The 22,473-nt window shown below is 42.6% G+C and overlaps 2 protein-coding genes across 12 annotated transcripts; both read right to left on the bottom strand.

The window, feature by feature from the left end:
• Positions 1 to 513: 513 nt before the first annotated feature.
• LOC144475120 (mutS protein homolog 4) lies at positions 514 to 5,611 on the bottom strand. The gene is made up of 17 exons (XM_078190699.1): positions 5,503 to 5,611; positions 5,240 to 5,393; positions 5,078 to 5,148; positions 4,847 to 4,995; positions 4,579 to 4,772; positions 4,319 to 4,440; positions 4,038 to 4,255; positions 3,763 to 3,960; positions 3,509 to 3,695; positions 3,251 to 3,390; positions 3,061 to 3,164; positions 2,736 to 2,955; positions 2,441 to 2,656; positions 2,156 to 2,364; positions 1,315 to 1,504; positions 1,058 to 1,252; positions 514 to 531 (listed from the first exon to the last, which is right to left on the bottom strand). The coding sequence occupies exons 1-17, from the start codon at positions 5,609 to 5,611 to the stop codon at positions 514 to 516; spliced, it is 2,694 nt and encodes an 897-aa protein (XP_078046825.1).
• Positions 5,612 to 5,805: 194 nt separating this feature from the next.
• On the bottom strand, positions 5,806 to 21,505 carry Rhogap19d (Rho GTPase activating protein at 19D). 11 transcript variants are annotated; one of them, XM_078191070.1, is made up of 22 exons: positions 20,723 to 21,505; positions 19,719 to 19,888; positions 19,451 to 19,511; positions 18,958 to 19,212; positions 16,711 to 18,835; positions 16,472 to 16,558; positions 15,901 to 16,167; positions 15,760 to 15,834; positions 15,573 to 15,690; positions 15,321 to 15,428; positions 14,809 to 14,914; positions 14,639 to 14,722; positions 14,340 to 14,552; positions 13,833 to 14,261; positions 13,595 to 13,759; positions 13,107 to 13,487; positions 12,873 to 13,017; positions 12,634 to 12,773; positions 11,495 to 12,556; positions 11,284 to 11,431; positions 7,854 to 8,158; positions 5,806 to 7,776 (listed from the first exon to the last, which is right to left on the bottom strand). In XM_078191070.1, the coding sequence occupies exons 3-22, from the start codon at positions 19,499 to 19,501 to the stop codon at positions 6,748 to 6,750; spliced, it is 7,293 nt and encodes a 2,430-aa protein (XP_078047196.1). In that variant the 5' UTR covers positions 19,502 to 19,511; positions 19,719 to 19,888; positions 20,723 to 21,505; the 3' UTR covers positions 5,806 to 6,747. The 11 variants fall into 11 exon arrangements, 10 of the variants coding, with proteins under 10 accessions (XP_078047196.1, XP_078047198.1, XP_078047197.1 ...); XM_078191072.1 differs by having other exon boundaries at positions 20,815 to 21,505; XM_078191071.1 differs by lacking the exon at positions 19,719 to 19,888 and having other exon boundaries at positions 20,723 to 21,113; positions 21,328 to 21,505.
• Between the last annotated feature and the right edge of the window lie 968 nt (positions 21,506 to 22,473).

The following is a 22,473-nucleotide window of genomic DNA, read 5'->3' as shown; positions in this document are numbered from 1 at the left end:
GAAGGTCCTACTGTTAGCTTTATTATCGAGAATAGGAGTACAAATTGTGAGACAGAGTCCACTACGGATTGGATGCGCAGTAAAATGGTGGGGATGCTTAGAAAAGCTATGGGAAATATGAAAATCGTACAAAACCTGAGGTATTACTGTACATATGCAGTCATGGTATGTAGTACATGATAAGGGTAGATGCCATCTTAAACCATATACAATGATCCATATGATCAATATGATTTAAGGATGGAATCTGCTATCAGCAAAGCTTTTGTCTTTATTCTGTGATCATCAGTTCCACTTGAGTAAGAAGACCCAGAATGAAGAATAAGATTTGAATCAAACCTGACGATATGATATAATTAAATTTATTTAATACGCATAGAAAGAATAATTTTGAATAAAAAATCAAAATAGTTTAACTAGATCGTAAGATCGGCTGATCTGCCTCGATTGATCCGTCCGATTCAAAATATGGCACGTTAAAAGAAATAGAGGCTTGAGATCTTTCGCATAAGTCTACATCAAGATCGAAGTCTAAATCAGACAAACAATATTCGTGTAGATTCGAATTCGACAATTTGGACGTAGATGATATTGGTATGTGCACTAACGGTGAACAGCAAACGGATGTAAGCGGTTGGGACAAAACAACAGTCTCGTCGGCTAACGTGTCAATCGACACGTTGGTTTTTTCAAATTGATTGTTGGATTGAAATTTTAAATTATTAATCATGCCCGGCGACGAAAGAAAGAGCGGGGACCCGGCTGAATTAAAGGATGTCTGGCGCGATACAAGACATTCGCTGAAGTTGAGATTATGATCGCATGAGAATTCATTTCGAACTTGGCAGTGTTCGCTTTGGTTCTCGATCGATTTGTTATAGAGCGATAAACGATCCGAAGAATCAGAAACTTCGATTTTTCTAGTAACCATATTTTCATGAGACCGAGTTTCATCAATAGTATCTGTCGACGTGTGCTCATTTAAGTACAATTGGTTAGTCGTTGCTTCCGTATTAACTCGGTTAGCGTCATTCGTCGTCTTTTCAATTCTCTTTACCGCATGTTCATTGTTCTCGTTAGCGTCCTGAATTCGAAGATTCATTATCTGTTCCACATGATCAGCGAGTATTCCTCTATAGTCGGAGTTTTCATTTGCGCCCTCTTTTTTAAGAAGCTGATACATTTTAGCGATGATACGGTAGCACTTGTGTTCCCAGGTATTGGTTTCGATTGAAATTTGATTAGTGGCAATCTGTTGGGAAAAAAGATAATTGGTACACGGTATTTAGCATGGATGCAAGTCGTGCTTACCACTTGTTCTCCGGAAGCATATTTTCGCGCTTGTTCTGTGACAGATTTCGGTAGGTCTGACAATTCTGCTAAAACGATGCCGTAATCGTTCGTAGTTGCCACACCAAATTTCAGCCGATGTGTATACGTGTATCGGTGCGAATTTTCGTCGTTCAGTGATGAGTCCTGCATTCTTATCGTTTCAAAGCTGTGGCTAAAACAGTTCAAAACGAATCTGGTAATTCGTAATCGATAGCCCGATGTACGTATATTTTATTTACGTAACGTGTTCGTTTAGCATCGAATAGATAAAATATTCCTTAATAGATTTGGATAGTATTCAGTTTAATATTAATATTCAGTTCTTCATAAATTGTATTTTAAAGTAAAGCAATGAAATTGAATGAAATTAAAACGTGGGTTAAAATTTAAAATCAGAGCCAATTCATGTAGCGGCAAAACCCTCAAACACGTAGACAAAATTATCAACAGTTGATTTTAGCTAATAGTTTGAACGTTTTGCCGCTACATGATTTGGCGCTGTACAGACCCCTGGACGAAGCTTCAAAATTTTATCATAAGAGATGTTGCTATCGTCTTGAAAAAATTGATTATTTTAATTTAATTAGATTTTACATTGTATTTTACGATAAACGCGGCACGCATAAATTGTTCTCCAGCTTTCCAATAATGAATTTTGCATGACATAAATAGATATAGAATATTTTCTTTATTTTCCAATTATCAGATTTCATGACATATACGTTTGAAGGGTCTTTTTGAAAGTACTGAATGGACACGTTCCGTGTACGTGTGGATAATATAAGAGTATAAATTATGAAATTAGCTTCATAAAGTGACTTACTTGGTTACATTGCAGTACAAGACTGCTAGTCTAGTTAAGTAAGAAAAATGTGTTGCAACAAAAACGAAAGCTGTAGTGTGTAAAAGCCATTCGCATATAGCCCACGCGATCGAAACACCTTCTTCAATCGCAGTTCCCTTGCATAGTTCATCCCAAACAACTAAAGAGGTTGATGTGACCAATCTTAACATGTATTGTGCCTCTTTCATCTAAAACATAAATTGAAACGAAAGAAAGAAACAAAAACATAAAGAATAAATGTAGCGCGAATAAATTTGGACCTACTTCGAGAACAAACGTTGAAGCATTGCATTCTATATCGTCGCGAACAGCTATTTTGCAGAATATTAGATTTGTTAGACGAAAAGTTGCTTTCTTTGCTGGCACGAAGCAACCAATCTGTGCCATTATATGCAATAAAACGATTTGCTTGAGATAGGTCGACTTGCCGCTCATGTTTGGTCCGGAAATTATATGAAAATTCCAAGGTATCGATGCACTCTGAGACAGAAAACAGACACAAATTCATTATTATAAAATTCTGTAGAGTGAAAAAGTTGAAATTAAATCGGAAGCATACAATGTTATTTGGTACAGGATCGTCAGTACCAAAAGTTTCCAAAACTGGATGTCTGGAATCGAGTAATTCCAGCTCGGATCCAAACGTTGGCCTGACATAAGCATGAAGAGAACTCGTTTGAGCGAGAGAACTTATTACATCCAACTCTGCCACATCGTCATTCAATTGAAACAGGCAATCAATATATTCCCGAATACTTTGTAGCAAGTCGCAGAGCAGCCTGTCATTGGTATAGTACATATACGTATAGGTATAAATAAAGGTATTGGTGTTTCCAACCAATGCGCTCAACGACGCGCAACGAGACGAGTACTTAAATACTTACACGTTGCTCATTAAATGCAATTCTTCGGAAGCGATCTTGCACTGCTGACTCAATGTTGCGAGTGCGGTTGTAGTCATCGTGTAAACACGCCTGCTTTTCCGTACCTAATTTTAAACGTGTTGACCAATTGTGAATGTAAGATCAAAGTGAAAAGGTATAGGTAATCGGATCAAAGAAATTGTGCACAAACCTCGATAAATTCGGTTGGAAGTTTCCATGTTTCCACATTCGAGTTTCGCAGTAGAACTGCTTGGATGTGATATCCCTGGGTCCCGTTACATCCCAGGGATAGAGGTAATTTGAATTTCGACGCCAAATTTTCCACCATGGCTGCCAAGACATGGAAATGAGATGAATAAATTAGTAAGTGCAGAAAATGATTTTCATGTTGCAAAGACCATATTTCCGGAGAATTTTAATAGTTTGTCTACTTGATCGTTGAACCCACATTTCATATCATCGATCAACTCGCAGTACGTTCGTCGAGCTACATCCAATAAATCATTGATTCCTGCCTTGATGGCAAAGCAACGTTGCATGTTCGACGATGTGTATCCTACCACGAACCTCGCGTCCGGATGTATCGTTTCGAGGATCCGTTCCCTCATTAGCCGAAATCGAGGATTCTCCAATCTCTAAGAAATTGAGTAAGGTTCAAAAAGTTTTCGAAAGTTTGAGTTTGAGTAGAAAGCGGACAGAAACCTTTCGGATCTGTCGTAGAAGATCTGTCTGAGCATCTTCGAGAGTCTTTTTAAGCTCCGGAACAGTGTCCAACATGTTTTTCAAAAGAAGCACATAGTTTAAATTTTGTTCAGCACATTGCACACTATTTTCATGAGAAATGGGCGTCGTCGATAAACCCGCCAGTCTATCCGCGCCGTAAAGTCGGCGTATAAGCGGCTGTAGAGCAATGAAAGAAATACGCATCAGCTGGAACGGACTTTTGAATTGGCTAAACAGTCAATAAATTACACTACCTGAAGAATAATTCGTAACGAGCGATTCGATACCAGCTCGGCGATCGAAGATTGTCGATTAACTATTGCGCGCTCTTCGCATAGAGGTTGCAAGATGTTGGCGCGCAATAGTTTTCTACCCATCGGCGTCGAACAACGATCAAGAATTCCTAGCAAACTAACATTCCGTTGACCGGATTGCGACTGAACCAATTCCAAGCTTCGCGCGCTTTCCAGATCTATCATTTATCGAGAAACAATTAAAATAACTGTCTGTCTCGCCAATGCCTCTTTGAACTTACCTATACTGGTAGTATTTGGTGACCCTTGAAATTCAATTCGCATCGATCTCGGTGAGTAAATAATAAGCTGGGAAAATTCAACGTACTTTAACAGAGCAGCGGCCGCGGCTAACGCATAATACCTGCAAACAGTATTCACACTATAATAATTATAATTTCAAGTCTTTCGAGTGTCAATTACGGTAGAGATCTGCTTGACAATTATGGCGAGAATACTGTAACGATAAAGTCCACACGTAGAAGTGCGCGCAGAAACATACTTGTGCTTGATAAAGAGCTCCACGGACGAATACTCTGCGGTACATAAGTTTCGCAACCGTTCCAAGCCGATCGTGTCGTTAAAATGCATTCGTGATATCGGTGTTAATTGTATTTCCGGAAATTTTTCCACAATCGAACGGTAAAGCATATTCTTGCCTGCGACGCGTTCGCACATCGTGTCCGGCATTAAAACCTGCAAACCGCGTTGAGAGCTCTAATTTCGATCTTTCGAATTCTGGTCACTTAGAGTAAAAGAATAATGCTTGCTTGGACTGGATCGATCACGTATAATTTGGTCAAGGTATTCGTGTATGTCTGGGAGTCGCAGATCTGGCAGAGAATCAAATGCGGGCATCGGATATCTAACGCGGCCATTCCTACTTCAGTCCTCGCATCCCCTCGACCACTCGTTACCGCTGAAATGATTCTCGTATTCCTATATATACATGTATTTTCAATTTGCCAGAGAATCCAAGAGAATTGAAGAGAGATACTCACCGAGAATCACGCCGCCGGATTCATTCGTGCTTGAACCAATTGCTGGGGTGGTTTTTGTGCTTTTGCCTGACCTATCGAAACCGGGTATAACCGACACAGAATCAAATACATTACTCGACAAATTTCAGATCTTTTAGTTGCTTAACTAGACAGATTATTTACTTTGAAGCATAGTTACGCGAGCTGCTGACTAAGAAAGACGATGTTGAGTCTCGTACTCTGCCTAAATTTCGACCGCGATTCGAGCTTCTCGAGTAATTCGAACTCGCTGATCTCCAATTTGTTGCTGGTCTATTGTTCGCATTTAATCTCGATTCTAGACGAAAATACGATATGCAAAATTTAATGATCGTAAGCAAAGACAGTTTTGCGCGCATATGCAGACGATACTAAATTTGAAGATGTCGAGAGAAATCACTACGCACGATATTCTGCTGGGAAAGGTACGGCAAATGCTTGCTCGCGAGCTCTAGTTTGGTTCATCGGTCTCGCTTTCGGTGGTTGAAATGGTTTGTCTGTTTGTATCACGTTCATACTTCTACGATCTAGAGTAATATTAAGATGCGATAAATCTCACAGCGATTTGTTCAAAGATCAATATCTAAAATTGAATATTGACGTCTGGATCGAACTGTTCGTTGTAATCTTTGCAAGTAACGCCACCTGTCCGTTTGTCGGTTAAATTCAAACGAACGGCGGGAACTTAGGTATTCGGGTTTCTTGGGCACAGTGTTTTATTTCAATTGTTAATACGTAAGTTTTATTTACAAATACGTAGCATGCGAGTATGTCCTCGTAATGCAAGTAATGTTGAATTTTTCAATTAGTCGACTCGCGATACATTTAATAAATAACATTATCATGGGTGTTACGAACCGGAAATAAATACCACTTAAATCGTTGGCTGTTACTTCTCGCACTCTTTTGTACAAGTAAAGATGCTACAGAAGTGATACGCTCGCGCAAGCAACAAACTAGCGGTAGTTAAGCATGCACTAGCATTCGCACTCGCATTTTCATTCACATTTTCATTCACAATTTCATTCGCATTTTCATTTTCATTTACACCACGTTCGAAAAAATTGATCGACCGAAATTCTATTGGTCGTAGTGTACGTTGGATCCGAACCACCGTAGATTGTTCAAATGAGAAGAAAGCAATTGCTAATCGGTAATACTTGTTATCGAAGAAAGGAACCAACCGGGATCGCTTCCGAAAGAATTGGTGCATTGTGAATCGCGGTAACGTCATCGAGTATTTCTAACAAGAAAAGAGTCTGCTTTCGAATAATATAGTAACGATTCCTCGAGTCATTCTCGATCGATTAGTAAAAAATACAAAGACGGCGTCGTTGCACGGTCACATCGCTTCACGCGAATGAACGTTATATACAGAAAAGATTGCACACGATCACATTTCGCAAGTACGATGCGTACATTTCTATAATTGTACTCGTATATATAATATATAATATATATATATTATAATTGACGCGCTGAGATGTAAATGCTTGGCCAGAAGTAGAGACAGATAAGATAAAATATAAAAAGGAAAAATGCGGATGGGCGGACGATTGAAGTCTCCAAGTTCGCTACTTTCATAGCTTCGTAGATTGGGTTGTTCGGGCGGCTAGAGGTATCGTAGCACGTGCAATAATTGAATGATTCAATTAAACGTGACTTTCGAGGGGAACTTTAAAGACTTTGGAGGCTAAACTTGTATCCGGCAAAGACTGTGGCCGAGTGTTGGTCGCGACATTGAAAACAACGTTGCTTGGCCCACGAAAACTGACCTCGATCAGAAAACTCGCGTCCGCGAGAGCACCGATGCGACCGGTGCTCAGATCGGGCGAGCTCGTTCTCAACTGACTCTTCTTCGGTCTGTACTCGTTTCTGGCGACTCTCTCGGTTTCCGTTTGCAGCTTGTCCAGCCAGTGCATTTTGTCAAAATCTTTCGTGCCACCGACCGTGTGTCTTCGCTTAATCGATCGTTCTGGTATGCCGTTTTTTCGTTTCAACTTGGTTGCGCTGTCTTTACGAACTGATTGTCGTTTCTTGCTAATGTTACATTCCGTCTTTTCAGTTTTTGTCAATGATTCGGACCGTTTCAACTTGCTATTCGGCGAATCGGACCTCTCCGAGTGCTTGTTCAAACTCTCGGATCTTTTTAATTTACAACTTGTTGGAGATGACATTTGCAGTCGCTCGGCCGAATGCTTGTTCAAGCTTTCAGATCTCTTTAATTTCGAGCAAGTATTCTCCGATCTTTTGTTCAACGATTCTGACCTCTTTAGCCGCGATCGAACCTCCAAATTGGTCGTCATACTTTCAAATTTTTCTAGCTTGTTCGTGTAACTTGGATCAGAGGAGTCGACGAGGTCGTAATGAAAATACTTTTCATCGTCGGGAACGGACCTGCCGTCTCGCATTTCTCGCGTTATCATCGCATTACCGTCTTTTTGTGATGCAGCAGCAAGTCTGCAGCATTCCTGTATGTCGCTCGATTCGTCCGCCTCCTTACACGATCGCGGTTCGTCTTGTTTCGAGTCAATCTTTCGCCGGGCAATCGCGCTTCGATCGTTATCCGGTATGTTGTCGCTGTCGTGTTCCTTATCTTGGTCCTTGTCTTGATCAGTCCCGAGTTTTTTGATGCTGCAGGTTGCCGTTACCGAACAATCTGTATCCTTTTCTGGAATATCCTGCAAACAAGACAATATCACTCATCTATTACCTATTACCATAGTGTATCGATACAAACCAGAAGCAGAGAACTTACATTTTTTTGGCGAATATGTAGGTGTTTCTGAAAGCCTGACTTGTGCAAACTCGGATCTCGATAAGTCTCTACTAAACTGGGATCCACTGGTTGAACAGGATTCGCAAGTTTTCGTTCATTCCTCTTCTCCCGTACGTCTTGCAGGTGCCTCGCAGTGACGAGTGAATCTCTCATTCCCACAATGTCTTCGTCACTAATGGATGCGTTTTCCGTGCCAGATCCACGAACGCTATGATTCGATGAATTTACCAACGATTTCCATTTCCGATCAAACGTTGTCGTCAAGCTAGTTAATAGATCGCTACCTGTAAACGCATCGTCATTTTAATTAAAATAGCACTCTGATTAAGCCGAAACATCGCGTCAATTATTTTGTATATGTTGGAAGCAAATGATCCAACAAAAGGCGCGCAAAGCATTATCTCATGATCAAAATAATGTAATGATAATGATAGTTGTGGTGGTAATGATAATGATAATGTTTGTGGTAGTGGTAATGGTGGAAATGATGGTGCTGTCGCTGGTAGTTCTGGCTGTTATAAAACATTACCGAACAAACATTAACATTTCGATTCAGAGCGCAATAGCAAACGCAAACTGTTTCTTCAATAAATGAGCAGAAACATTTTTTAGAGAGGCTTGAGCGAGCAAGGTAAAATAGCTGCAGAGACCGTACCATGATATTGGTATAAACGCGTTCCAGTAATAGTAGTAAGAGCGTTCTATAAACGACGCTGCGAGGTTTCCTTTCTAGACGTTATACACTGAAAACAAATCGCGATTCAACAATGACTAAACTTCTCGTCAAACAAATTAGGAACAAAGACAAATGGAAAGGATGGAAAAACTCAAAAGGAAAGCATCCAAGCCGGAGAAGGGTTGTCTATTTAATAAAACCGTCGATCGAAACGAAATAGAACAGAATTGATATTTCTACGAGATAAGTGATGATAGTTCCCTTTTCGGTACGAGGTCTATGGACTAGGTAGGGTTGTAGGTAGGAAATCTATGACAGAACTAATTTTTATGACAGAAGAGTATATCTTACGATCAAAGAAACGCATCGACAAAGATGAGAAAGCGATTGAGACGGAAAAAGAGAATAGCAAAAAGATTTTGAAAACGGAACGAAGGGGCAGCAATAGTAGCTAGCGTGCACTCGGAGTAAAAACGTAAACAAAACAAAAATAGGAAGGGAGAGATAATGGAAGAGAAGGGGAGAATAAAGGGAAGTAAAATTAAAAAGGAACGAGAGAAAAATGAAAGAAAAAGAAACACCATAACGGTAACGAAAACGGTGTGAAAAGCCATTCGGGTGAGCCAGGTTCATTCGAATGGTTTATTAGCGTTCGAGTTGCTTGCGACTTGGTATTCCAGGCTGCGAGTCAAGCAATTTACCTCGAAGAAATCTGTTTAAAGTCTTGGAAGACAATCCGGCCCCTGAGCCCGAGACCCTTCGGCGTGATTGTTCGACGATCTCGTTAGATTCCGCGAGTTTAGAGGGCTCCGAGGCCGGTGGTACTCTTGGCAAGGATGCGACGGACATCGACGATCGTTGCACGACGTCGACGCCGACCTCGTCTGACACTGACCCCGTCGACATTTGCATTCGCCTTGACATCGACATCGACATTGGCATTGGCATTGGCACGGGCACGGGCATTGCCCTTGACATTGACATTGACAGTGGCATTGGTATTGGTATTGGCATTGGCATCGACATCGGTATTGGTATTGGCATCTGTATGGACGGTGGATCCTGTGTCTTCGAGGTGGAACCACTGGTGGCTGCGGTGGTAGTACCGTGAAAGTGGGACGATATGTACCACCAAAAGCCAGGGCTTGCCGTTTGCCTAAGTGTTCAACGTATTTGCATCGTCATAATCGACGTCCGGAAAACACGAGCTAACGGTTGTTGTCAGTGGCGAACGAGCGACTCAACCAATCAACAAACCAACGAACGAATCAACGAACGATCAAACGAATAAACGAGCGAGCAAATAAACACTGAACTGAAATTTTAGCATCTCGAGTCTCCTCTCCTGCCCTCCTTTGACATCTCGCGATCCGATCGATTGTTCACATATTATCTTCCTTCCTCTCCGTATTCGAAGAAACAGAGACGTTGGAGGGAAAGAAAAAGGGTACGAACGGGTCAACGGAGAAATATCGTTGAAGAATCCGTGGACTATATTCTTTCGTACACGATAGAAATATGAAATTTTAGACGAGATTTGTATGAAGAACGAGCAGGAGGTAAGCTCGGAAACAACGTCAAGATCGAGCAATCAAGCACGCATGCGGTCAACTATTTTTTTCGTGGATTTTGAACAGGTGAAAATATTAAATCGCTATAGTGAACAATTTGCTGCGAATGTAAGGCTTGGGCAAGACCGAGCCTGGGTCGTAAAAAGAAGAAGACCTACCAAAAGTTGCTAGCCCGTCGGTTGGTTGTTTAAAATGCACTCGCGAGTGCAACGATCAAGCTCGGTCAGAGAAGAGTGACATTTATCGAAACATCGCATGCACACCACCATCGTTCAGTCTCAAAGGAGATTTTACTCATCTTCTATCTCAAATCGTGAATATTATCCGAACGATGTGGCCAACATTGTTCGTTCACGTGAATTCGCGACAGTGCAAGCTGAAGGAAACACTTTGAACAAATAAATTTGCGGCAGCGTGCTTAAACTACAATACGAGTATATCGAATGCGGTGCGGTGCTCGATGCTTCATCGCCGGAACGCTCCATTATCAAATTTTTGCACAGCTGAAGAAACAAGGACGCTAACAGAGAACAGAGGACAGAGAAAAGAATAAATAGGAAATGAAAATAGAAAGAAGATAGAAAACGGAAGACGAAATTTCTGTGTGAAAGATGGCGAACCAAACGTGGTAAGAATAATATGCATCTACCGTACAACGGGCAACTGAGCTCGTAAGAGTCATTTAAAAAGTAAAAAAGAAGAAATTACGTTCAAGTACCTAGAAAGCTTTTTGTTAATAGTTAGAATCTTCTGAGTCCATTGTAGAAAACAAGATCCGCCTACACTCACCGATCGTCGGAAGCAACATTACATAGGAGAAAAATATAAAGAGAATACTCGTAAATAGATGTGCTTAAGCGAAACGATACTATGCATGTATACATAGATATATTAGATAGAGTATAGATTTCTATCACAATATCTACATAAATCGAGTAATATCGAAACTTTGTGAGTACTAGACGCGGTATGAATGACAACAAGGACTATTTTGCGAAGGAAATAGCGACGGACCCGATAATTAAATTTTTAGACAGAAAGTACGGAGGATTTGAAGGTGGAATAGATTGGATTTCGGTGTCGAATGAAAATCGACGATGTCGACGCATAAACATTGATAGAATCGTTGCTGATTAATTGATTCGTAGAATAATATACTAACCATCATCCGAAACGTCGCTCGAAAGTGGTTGTTTTCGTTGCTGGTGTATCGAGGATGAGAACGACGAGCGAGAAAGGTCGTTGGTTTCGTGTAGTGAATCCAAGCTTCCGTATCGAACCGGTGAGACCGGTGATCCCTCCAACGCCGACTGTGAAATCGTAGAAAACCATGCGAATAAGGTTCGAACGATCAACGATCGTTGCGATCTTACCTCTTCTTTGTCCGTTTTCAACTTTTTGATGATGGAATCGGTAAGGCTGTCAGATGATGGCGGTGGCGGTGGTGGGGTTGGAGTCGGAGTCGGTGTTGGTGGCGGTGGTGACGGCGGCGTCGGTTGCGTCGTAGATTGTAGAATTGCTGGCATCGAATTGACGTGTTGTTGCGCAAAACGTCTCGCTCCGTTGGTAGGTTGTTGTTGTACGGCTATTGAGAGAGAAGGGATTTGACCTGTCGAGAGAAGCGATCCAATATCAAGGTAAGACTTGTCGGCAAGTCTGTCGTTGAAAGCGGAAAGTCGAGTGTTCGCGGCGAAGTAGTTGGGTGCCATGGTAGTGTCGACTATGCTATCGAGTAGGTCGTCGTTCTCCATTTCACGTTTCGCTAACTGCCATTCCATCTCAATTCTTCGTCGTTCCTCTTCTCTTTTTTCGGCTTCGCGTCTCTGCCGATTTTGATCCCTTTGCAGCATCGCTTTGGTCTCCTGCTCGAACCTCCGTATTCGTTCTTGGGTAGTTGCGCTCAATCCAGCATACGTCCTTATCGTGATCTCGTCGTTGCTTTGTTTCGTCTCGTTTGAGACGCTCGAGATCACAGAGCTTGCGTCGAAGCAGCTCAAGCCAGTCTCGCTAGAGAGTCGCGAGGACTCAGATGCCGACGAGACGGCCGAGCGACGAGTCGGTTCAAGCGATTCTATCGTAGTCATCGTAGGATTCAGCAACGAGTATTTCCTCGATCTCTCGAATGAAATGCTATCATCGTTGCTGCCCACAGTATCGGTTGTTGCAACACGATCGCAATCCGACATTGCCACGACACTGGCCCCTGCACCGTCACCGCCGTCACTACCTCCGACGTCTCCGACGCTTTCAACGCTCGCACCTCCTACAACCATATTCATCGCAGCCACGTCGACTGTCGCCGATCGATCCGTGCAACGACTCGGTTGACTTTTATTCTCGTGCATCAGAACGATCTCGCTCACCGAACACTGTCGTTCATTCAAGGCCATACTTCGTCGATTGGCCAAATTTTCAGTTTCCTGCTTAGATTTCGACTGTGAAAGAATCATTTCCCGACATCAGTATTAATTCAACTGAAATCGGACGAAGATCTATTGAGAAACCAACCCACCGTGATTCCACGAACTTTGTCCAATTCGTGGTTATCGTTGTCCGTTTCATCCTGCCCTTTCCTTCGTCTTTGTATTTTACGGTTGGCAGCGGATATGATCGACGAAACAATATCTTTTGCAGATGCCATTTCTCGAACACCTGTTGCCGTAACAGCCAATAAAACGTACGATTAAAGTCAACCGATATAAGCACGATGATATGTTAGAAATTGCGAAAATTCTACTACCCAATACATACCTTCAACTTTTTGTATATTGTTCAATAGAAGGCTGTGATTATTGCTTGATGTTGTGTCTATCTCATTCGTATCAGCCGGAAGACTAAGATTAACGCTCAGCCTACTCAGATCGTCCAGATCGTCGTCCGAGAAGAACCACTCCACCTATTGGATATTAATATGAATTGTAGAAATAATGATTACAACATGAATAGGTAATTATCTAGCGAGAATATAAACTATAAAGTGCTTACGTTGTTCAGCAAGCTTTCAACGATTCGACACTGATGCGACATATCTGTGACCATGGTGACCATGTTGTCCCTGGAACCACTCGCACGAACCAAAGTGGGGCCGAAAACGATAGCTAAATTTTTCGCTTCCATTTTGTTGATTTCACTGTGCTCAACTATCCTCTTCAAGTGGAACATCAAGTACTTTAATGTTTCAAAATGGTGTTCCGGAAGATCTCTAAGCAATTTTCGTATCGTTGTCATTCTTCTCTGCGGATCTTCAACTTTGTCGGCATCGATGAACATGGGATATAATTCTGCCGTAAGCAACGAATCGGGCAATTGTCGAAAGAAAGATTTCAGAAGGGAAGATATCACATTCACGTCGCTCCATCTGGGATCCTAGAAGAAATAAAAGAAAACGAATCAATGCCAACGAAACGCATCGGATCATCCGAAGGCATCCAATCGGATCGGATCCGATCAAGTCAACCACCGGTATTGCATACCTGCAGATTAATATTCTCGAATCCTTTGTTCACACTGTCGGTCAAATGCGAAATAGCGGCTGTATTACCAGGTACTCTATAAATACCGACAACTTCCAGGCCTCTCGCCTCGACGATACTCGTACACATTTCAACGATCAAGGGAACGTATTCCGAGAACGATGACTATACAGAAAGGGAAAAGATAAGTGAACAGATAAGTAGATAAGTAAGTAAATAAATTGGAATAATTACTTACCGGTGGACACAATTCGAGTGGTACTTTAAAGGTAGCACCCTCAGGTGGAAGCTGAGTAGTGGGCGAAGAAGGCGGTCCAGTTTGCCCGTGCATTCTTCGCAGTTGTTTTGCAACTCTGCCTTTCCACGTCTTCGTTTTCGGAGAAACTAAACTTTCAATAGTTTGGCTAGATTTTCGCGACTTGTTGACGGGCAACTGACCGGTAGGAGATCTATTCCTAAACGAGGTCAGCTTTTTGATGCCTTTGTGTCCAGGAAGGGGACTTAATCTTTGCCCGTTGCCACTACCATTGCCACCACTATTAGATAGCACGATCGCACCACTGGCGCTACCGCTAGTCGTTTGATATGTCGCGCTACCGCTGCTGCTGCTGGTAGGACCTGGCGTTTGCGGTACAGCTTGCTGTTTCAAGCTACTATTGTACATCTCCTACAATAGTTGATCATAATTAGTCAAAGTTACTGAAACACGCGAACTTTGCAACGGTTAACAAAGTAGTAGACTTACGCATGGCTTTTCAGCGGCGGCGTTCTCGTGTAGCGACCGTAGCCAGAGCGCCATAGATGCGGCATCTTCAGTTTGCAATAAAACTTCTGCACTCGGATTCGCCAAACGCAGCACATGTTTACGCTTTGTATAATCCTCCGCGATATCTACCAAGGAACATCTGACGTCCACGCTCTGCGCTACGCCTTCACCATCACTAGCTAATGAAGGACTCTAAACATTGAAATCACATAATGCATAATTATCCGTTCTTGTGAACTTGTCAAAACCTGTTCACGATTAGTACTGAAGCAACTTACCTGATTTTGACGATCCTTGTAAAAGCAGAGGATCGGTCCGCGAAGAACACCCCAGACTTGTTTCCACGAACGATCGGAAGATCGCTGAAACATCAATGAAATGTATATTCAGATGTATAGACATATAATAAAAAAATGCACTCTGCACGTGTCTAATGGCGTTCACTTACCTTGCCATCGAGCATCGTGAATTTTACATGCAACGGACCCTCCCGCTCGACTTGTTCAATGATGTCTTTGACAATGTCGGTCGTCTCCTGATCAGTGCTCGTGCTCCTACAAAACAAATTTTATACATTGTAGTTTTCCACATTATTATCGATCCTGCTCGCGTGATTCGATCCAATCGAGGTTACTGATCGTTAGATTATTATTTAACAGAACATACTATCGAGTAAAGGACCAAGTTGGCAATTCGTAAACAGTCAGTAGGGAGGAATATATTGAATCGCTAGACGTTTGTTAACGAAGATATTTGAAACTGTTATATTATTTCAAATCAAGTGAAGTACAAAGACGCAAGGAATATCGTTTGAACAACGTTACGAAGACAATGACGACAAGGACGACAATAACAAATACGAGAGGATGTAATGAAACCAATGAACTACAAGAGCAACAGGCAATGGGAAAACGAATTGTTAAATGTTTTCGTGCTTAGCTCAACATGTACTATCCTCACCGATAACTATTTCTGTTTAAAGACACCGACTGTGTCATGTCCTCGAAGATGCGCCGCAGAGATGCTATATCGTTTGGAATCAGCGATAGCCGCCATCTCTTATGACCGCTGAAAATACGGACGGAGGCAGTACTTAAGAGACGCTGCTGCAAGGTACCGCACGAGAAACGAAATACGGAAGGGGGAGCACACGGGCTACGCATAAAACCTGAACCAAACTTCGTTGTCTCTCTTATTGAGAGTATAACTTACATTCTCGACGTGTGAATAGGTTCGGAATCGCTCAAATCCAAATCACTGTCGACGTGCATTCGTTCGCCCCAAGTTGCTTTCAAATAGGAAACCCTCCTGGTGGCACGATCCTCGTCGGCTAAAAACAACGTTGCAGATGAACATTGAATTATTACGTTTCACGAATATACATGTATAACTCCCTAACCAGTCTGCACATTCTTCTGTCGTCTAAATACAACTTCGTTGCCGTGTACGCTGTCATCCATTCCCACTGCCGCACCTACAAAATAGCGAATTGAAATTACCGATCAATAACACAAATAAGATAGATAAAGAGTATACCAACCGTGTTCCGTGAATTTCGAATCTGCCGTGTTCTCCTTATCTTTAACTTTATCCTGAACTTGATCTTTTTCGTTCGTGCCTGTGCTGTCGTTTTCTTTGTCACGACTGTGTTGTCTTCGCCCTAGAGAGTCTTCCTGATGTTGCGGCCATCGGTGCCTAGTCGTTTGTATACGATCCATCGTCGATTCCCAAGATTCCTCGCTGTTGCATCGAACTCTTGCACAGGGGGTTCCGCTATCCGCATACCTCGATATCGGACTCGACGTATCTGCAGAAGGATTATGAGATGATTGCCAACGAATGCAGTTGATACTCCTTTCTATGCGCACGAGTAGAATATAAAACTTAATCATTTTAACATTGAAACGAACAACACTTCCACATATTAGTAAATGTTTGATTCTTGCTTATGTATTTTGTAACGTTGAACGCGACTAATGTGCTCCGTCGGAGTAAAGTTATCGCTTAAATTTGAAGCTTACGACAAATGTTATCGGTTTCACATACATATAACGTAATAACGGCCAACGAAACATTCAATCAACTCAATTTTGGATTCAAGCAATTTCTACCTTGGATCGGTTCACAGTCAATCGGTGGTTCACAGTGTATGCGTCTGCTGCCAACAGGTATTACTCTGTTTCCTTTTAATCCGTTACCTAAATATTCACGTATCAATCCATGAACATCATAATAGAAGAGTGAAGCCTCTACAGCTCGCACAGCTCACTGATTTCACAGCGACGCAGTTCGAATAGCTTCAACTCGGAAACATACTCAAGATTTAAAAAAATAAAAAGAATAGACTTACCGGCATCCAACGACCTAGTTTCCCTGGTGGTTACGGTAGATCTTCGTGGTTCTTGAGCTTCAGCTTTAGATTCAAACTCTCTCTTCCGAACGGCAACATTTGGTACGCTCCGCTTACTGGACAGTCGCGATAGTTCGCTCTTGTACAGGCTGGTTCGATCACCAGTCGGTTCGTCGTCGTCGCTGAGCAGTCGTCCCGATTCAAACTGTTTTGCGCGTTTCGACACGATTTGCAGGCCCTGAGGAAGTGGTAAAGTTGGAAGCGTTGGAAGCTTCTCATTGGTCTTCTTGTCCGGGCCTGGAGAAGAAGGAAGAGACGCGGAAGCGTCGCGACGTTCGCTCGAGAGAAGGGCCGCAGCGCTTGTAATGTTCTCGTGTATTCTGGACAGAGTACCGACGAAACCCGATTTTCCGGTGGCAGAGCTTCGATGTGGTGGCTGCTGTTGCCTGTCGACTTCTTTCGACACAGAATCTTCGCGATGTTGACTATCGTTGAGAATTGTTGACGGACAGAGACGACTGTCTTCCAACGAACGAGTACTACTGAAATATTCGGGTTGTTCTACCTTCGTTGTTTCCGATCGTTTCAATCTTTCTTCGTTGCGTGGATTTGAAGGAAACTTGTCCACTGGTAATTTATCGGGAAACCAAGCTCTGTCATGACTGGATCCCAGTGGTGAACACTGGCGCTCCTGCTTCGAATCGTTCGGTGGCCAAATTTGTTTTTGAAGTTTCTGCGGTCGCGCGTAAAACTCGCGCGGTATCGTGGTCGAACCGTTGCTTCGCACTGGAGACTCACACCTCTCTTCCGATAAAAACCATCCTATCGAATGACTGGTGAAGGGTCTTCGCAAGAATTCCTCTTTTTGTTCGAAACTCTTTCGCAGCCTAGTCATGATCACGGAATCGTCGATGCCAGTATTTCCGTTCTTCGATTCGCCTCTACTCCCGTTACCGCTTCCAATCGTATTTCCATTGGCTCCGGTCTCTAAGAGAATACAGGAAGAATCATACCGAGAGGGATCGTCGATCGAATGAATCGGAGAAGAATCTCTTCCCGAATCGATGCTATTCCTAGAGCCTGGCTCGCAAGATCTGAGCGCGTCGGTGCTGGCGTAGCTCGTCACTTGAAAATTGTTGATTGTCGAACTGGCGGTGCTTCCTTCGCTGGCACGTCGCAAACTCACTCTTCTCATAGAAGGTCGATAGATGGGTACCTGTGGTTCCGCTCGAGAAAGAGGGTATCGTGCCACGCTGGAGTACTGTTGGTGCATTTGAGGATAATACTGTTGTTGCTGCTGGTGACTGCGATGTTGACGGAGGTGGTGATGATCTTGTTCCTCCAGATCGACGCGTTCGTATATAGGATCCTTGATTCTATCATAAATTTGTTCACTATTTGTTCTGGAATAAATAGACACGGGACGCGTTCTATCATAAATATCGTATCTATCGTAACCATGAGTATCGCTCGACTTCGAAAGATCGTCGTCGATAGGTTGTTGTTGATTTCGTAATAATACTTTTTCATCGATCGAATCGGAACGAGCAGCTATTACTTCAAAGGGTTTAACATGATATGTCGACTGTGTTTGGGACGGTGATTGCGAGATCGTTTTTCCATTTGAATGTTTCTGTTGGTTTTCCTTGAAAAATTCAGTCGATCGCGCATCTTGATCTCGGTAGGAGAGACCATCATCGGGCGGACGATCCGTTTCGCATTGCATTGAACTTGGCGCCGAACAAATCCAAGATTGCCTATTTCTTGGGCATAATCCAGGAATCATGCTAACGGACCTACGTTGCTTTTGACCGGTGCTTCTTTCAGGAGAACGCAATCGCGGTCGTTGATTCGTCTCGGGATTATGTGCCGTTTCGCCAAAGTATCTCTGCAAAATGTCATCTTCTTTTGAGACTACCAGTAGCCGTAACCATGGTCCTGCTTGCTGGATACGCTGCACCACCTTTGCGTACTGTTCTCCGCGCGTCGCTTTACCGTCAACAGAAACTACTCGATCACCTGTACGCAATCCTGCTTCGGATGCCGGAGAATTACCGCGCACCTGCTTCACAAATATCGTGTCCATCGGCTCTTCAATTCTCGCCCTCTCATGCCCCGGTAACATCTGACGAAAACAATTTGCGTCTATTACCTAGTACCATTTATTTGCGTTCCGTATTCCATTTTAAGTATTTACATACGAGTACGGGTCGGATTTGATTTTACGCAAATCTATCTAATACTTACGCAACAAGCTTCTGGGGGATAAACGATAAAATGACGAAGGGTAAAGCCGAACCCATTTTCGCCGCGGCGTAGAAGTAAAGTTCGTGGACCCCGTGGCGGGGAATCGTCTCGTAGAACATCTCCAATTTTTGCGATAGTTCCTCCGCTACTGCTACCGCCACCACTTCCGCCACCACCGACAGCTACAATTCCTGACCCCGACTGCATGGTCGACATTGCCGATGCTGACATTGAAACCGAACCATCGTGTTCTACCTGAAAGAAATACCATTTACCGCCGTTGTTTGAACAATACGAGTACGACGCGTCTCGTTTTGTCTACTTTGTCAATTTAACAAAGTATTTGAAGGAAACTTGCAAGTAAAACACAGACAGTAACACGTTACTAAATGTACAGATATAAGAATTCTGATTCTTTCTCCTTGTCTGTCTTAACTGTACTCGCCAAAATAAACTGAATCAAAGTTTGGCACGATCGTTCGGTTTTACGTACCGTGTGCGCCTGTCCAACGAACCCTTGAGAATTATTTCGGTCTTCAGCCATCGTTTGCTTCCTGAAAGTGTCCAATAATTTATTTAAATTTCACATTCCAATTACACAAAATTTCATCTATAATAGAGCGGTTTATTCCAAACTTTAAATCGAATAACAAAACTATTTCGAATTATTGGTTTCACGTGCACATTATACGATATCAGCAATTATATCAGATTACTTGCAATTATTAATGTTACATCAATGTGCTTTTTAATATACATACGTGTGCACGCACAGACGAATGGGTCAGGTGGCGGAAAGTTGAGCGAACCAATCTACTTTCTCTGCGTCTCGACATACTTTGTGGACATTATTCACGACTCGAGATCATTTTCTTGAAATTTCTTTTTCGTATTACTCGACTCGAACTGTTCGCGCCAACGGGAAACCAATCTATCAAATTTTCAAATTGCCGTGTTAAAGTACCCGTAGATAAATCAACACCTCTGAAATTTATAACATCTTATTGTTGGACATATTTCTCGAATGGAAGATACTACAATTGAAAACTCTTCTGCCACGATAATCGAACTCCGTCAATGCATTCTCTTCTTCCGTACTTCTCGCGTTGGTGTCAACGATCGCCATTTTCTATCTTCTATCATTGGCAATCCTTTCGGCATCGACTTTCTAGCCATCGTACCCTGTCTGACCAAGCATTCTCGACTTTTCGACTAATCGAGGAACCCTTGGTTCGATTACCGAAACTTAAACGCACAAACGATGGCGCGCAGTTACGCGCGAAATTGAACAGGCTTTCGAAACATCTAAATATAAACTTGGGTCGAGTCGTGGTGCTGTGATTATCAAAATACATGACTCTACTATTTTCTGTGTTACTCGCTGTTCATCGAGACCAATTATGGCGGCCCTGTAGCTTTTTACTTCAACTATTTTGCAGTTCTGCGATCAATTCATGCTTTTAATTTCTCCCTCCACGTTAAACTTATTTCATTTCAATCAAATGGCTTGTTTACGTAAAAAAAAAGGAACAAAACGCACTGGTGGTGGCATTTTGGCAAACCGATTAATTTGTTGATTTCTAGCAATAAATAACCTAATATATATAATTCTGTGGCACAGCAAGTGGCAAATTAAAAAAAATTCTGTAACAACGAAATATAAAGGGAGTTGACAGATTGAGAAGGGTGATTGTAAGCGCGGTGAACGGGGGTGGGAGGAAAGGGAGAGAAGGAGAGAGGGAGAGAAGCGAAAACAGGACTGCACCTTGGGCAAGCGGCACACGCACACCTTCTGTAGAAAAAGGAACGAAATCGTATCGAGTGCTCGCTCGCAGCGCCTCCGTAGTTACTGGTTACCTCGTCGCCTTCCTTGATGCAGCAATCAACTCACTTGTCCCAGGAAATTTGCACTCGTTCCTTTACTTTCCTCCGAATGGCTCCGAACTGTTATAAAGTTCATCTGGCCCAGACGTGCACAAACGAACCAAAGATGAACGCGTCGGCAACCAGATTTTGATAACGCGCTAGCCGCAAACAGCAGTTTTTCGGCGGACGATCAGTCTCTTTTTCGAACGCATTATTCTGCTTGACCAGCGATTATCGAGATTTTCCCAACATTCTCTTCCATGGACACACGCAACTCGCACTCGAACCATCTGCAAACACCGCTCGTTTCAAGTACTTTGACGTAAACTTGTCGCCGACCAGCTTCCACATTTCCTATCTATGCACACTAAAAAATGTATTCCACAGCCAATCGTCTTCTGTAAATCTGATGCGAGTCAAATTCCGTTGACGATGTGACTGTAGCTGTGACTGTGACTGCGACTCGCCTATTCGATGAGGTTATAACACCAACGAAATTTCTACCTATACTTTCAGTCGGTTCGATTCGATGGTCCAGTTCCGTGGAAACGATTCGCTTAATTGTTTGCACGTTGTCGCAGACTCGAACGTGCTCCGAAACAACTACTCAACGTTCACGATACTATCTGATACGACACAAGTAGACACAATACGACACAGTAACATGGCGGCTTAGTGTGGCCAGAATCGGTCCCTGTGGTAGAGGATCACATGACGTCACACACCATGCGACTTCTGCACACCATGCGACGGATTATAGTACTTATTCCCTGACGTCATTAATCGTCGCGGATTAATTTCAAAATGAGAAGAGAAGATTTCTTATAAATAGATCGCGGATTTTTATTACATAGACGTTTACTGATTGATTATTTTTGCTAAACTTTTTTTGCCATTTTAAATCCGCAGTCTGGTTATGAGAAAAATAAACTAAAAATAAAATAAGATTTTACTTAAATGTCGCTTCGGTCACGTATGACAGTTACCACCGACACTTGCCACTTTTCCCACTACTATCAACCATCCCGTAATATTTAATAAACCATACATATACATATGTACCATTCGTCTTCAGTTGGCTACCTTGATACAAGGATATATGGAAAATGCATAGTACGACCGTCGTTAGAGTACTATTGAATTCTATTCATTAACAGTAGTGCCAGAAAAGTAGCGGAGGAGGAGCGATTTGTCCAAACTCGAGTTAACTCTGGATTTAACAGTTTTCTAGATGGCACGTCCACGCTCGCCATTTTCCATTACGCGTCCCTCTTCCTTTTCCGAGACGAAAGTTTCGACTCTTTTCCCCCTTCGTTTCCTTTCTCTTTTCCTTCTTCCTGTTCTTTCTCTTTCCCTCTTGTAGCTTACAAGGATCGCCATTCCACGTTCCCACCTGTCTCTCTCAAGGTATATAAATGCGAACTATGTGCGCGACATCTATGTCGATTGACGAATAACTATGACATACACTTAGGATATCAACGGATCACTAAATCTGTTCTATCGCTTTGACTGCTGGTAATGTCGTGATCTGCAAACTGATCACATGATTACTAGTTTTATCGTTTTCGTTACTCTTCGCTTCCGATCGGATCCGAACGGTTAAGGATATTCTGGATGGAATTTCGGATACGCAAAATTTATACACTT

This window comes from Augochlora pura, chromosome 9 (assembly GCF_028453695.1).
Source record: "Augochlora pura isolate Apur16 chromosome 9, APUR_v2.2.1, whole genome shotgun sequence".
In the NCBI taxonomy this organism is placed as follows: Eukaryota; Metazoa; Arthropoda; class Insecta; order Hymenoptera; family Halictidae; genus Augochlora; species Augochlora pura.
The sequence above is the reverse complement of the archived record's forward strand: the minus strand, read 5'-3'. Positions and strand labels throughout refer to the sequence as shown.

Excerpts from the sequence above, each read along its gene's own strand:
- LOC144475120 (XM_078190699.1), bottom strand. The coding sequence starts at position 5,611 with ATGAACGTGATACAAACAGACAAACCATTTCAACCACCGAAAGCGAGA. Across the intron at positions 3,696-3,762 it reads TTCTACGACAGATCCGAAAG|AGATTGGAGAATCCTCGATT; the intron begins GTTTCTGTCCGC and ends TCAATTTCTTAG. Across the intron at positions 2,365-2,440 it reads CTTCAACGTTTGTTCTCGAA|ATGAAAGAGGCACAATACAT; the intron begins GTAGGTCCAAAT and ends TTTATGTTTTAG.
- Rhogap19d (XM_078191070.1), bottom strand. The coding sequence starts at position 19,501 with ATGGCTGAAGACCGAAATAATTCTCAAGGGTTCGTTGGACAGGCGCAC. Across the intron at positions 18,836-18,957 it reads ATCCCCCAGAAGCTTGTTGC|ATGTTACCGGGGCATGAGAG; the intron begins GTAAGTATTAGA and ends TGTTTTCGTCAG. Across the intron at positions 14,262-14,339 it reads CCGCCGCTGAAAAGCCATGC|GAGATGTACAATAGTAGCTT; the intron begins GTAAGTCTACTA and ends CAACTATTGTAG.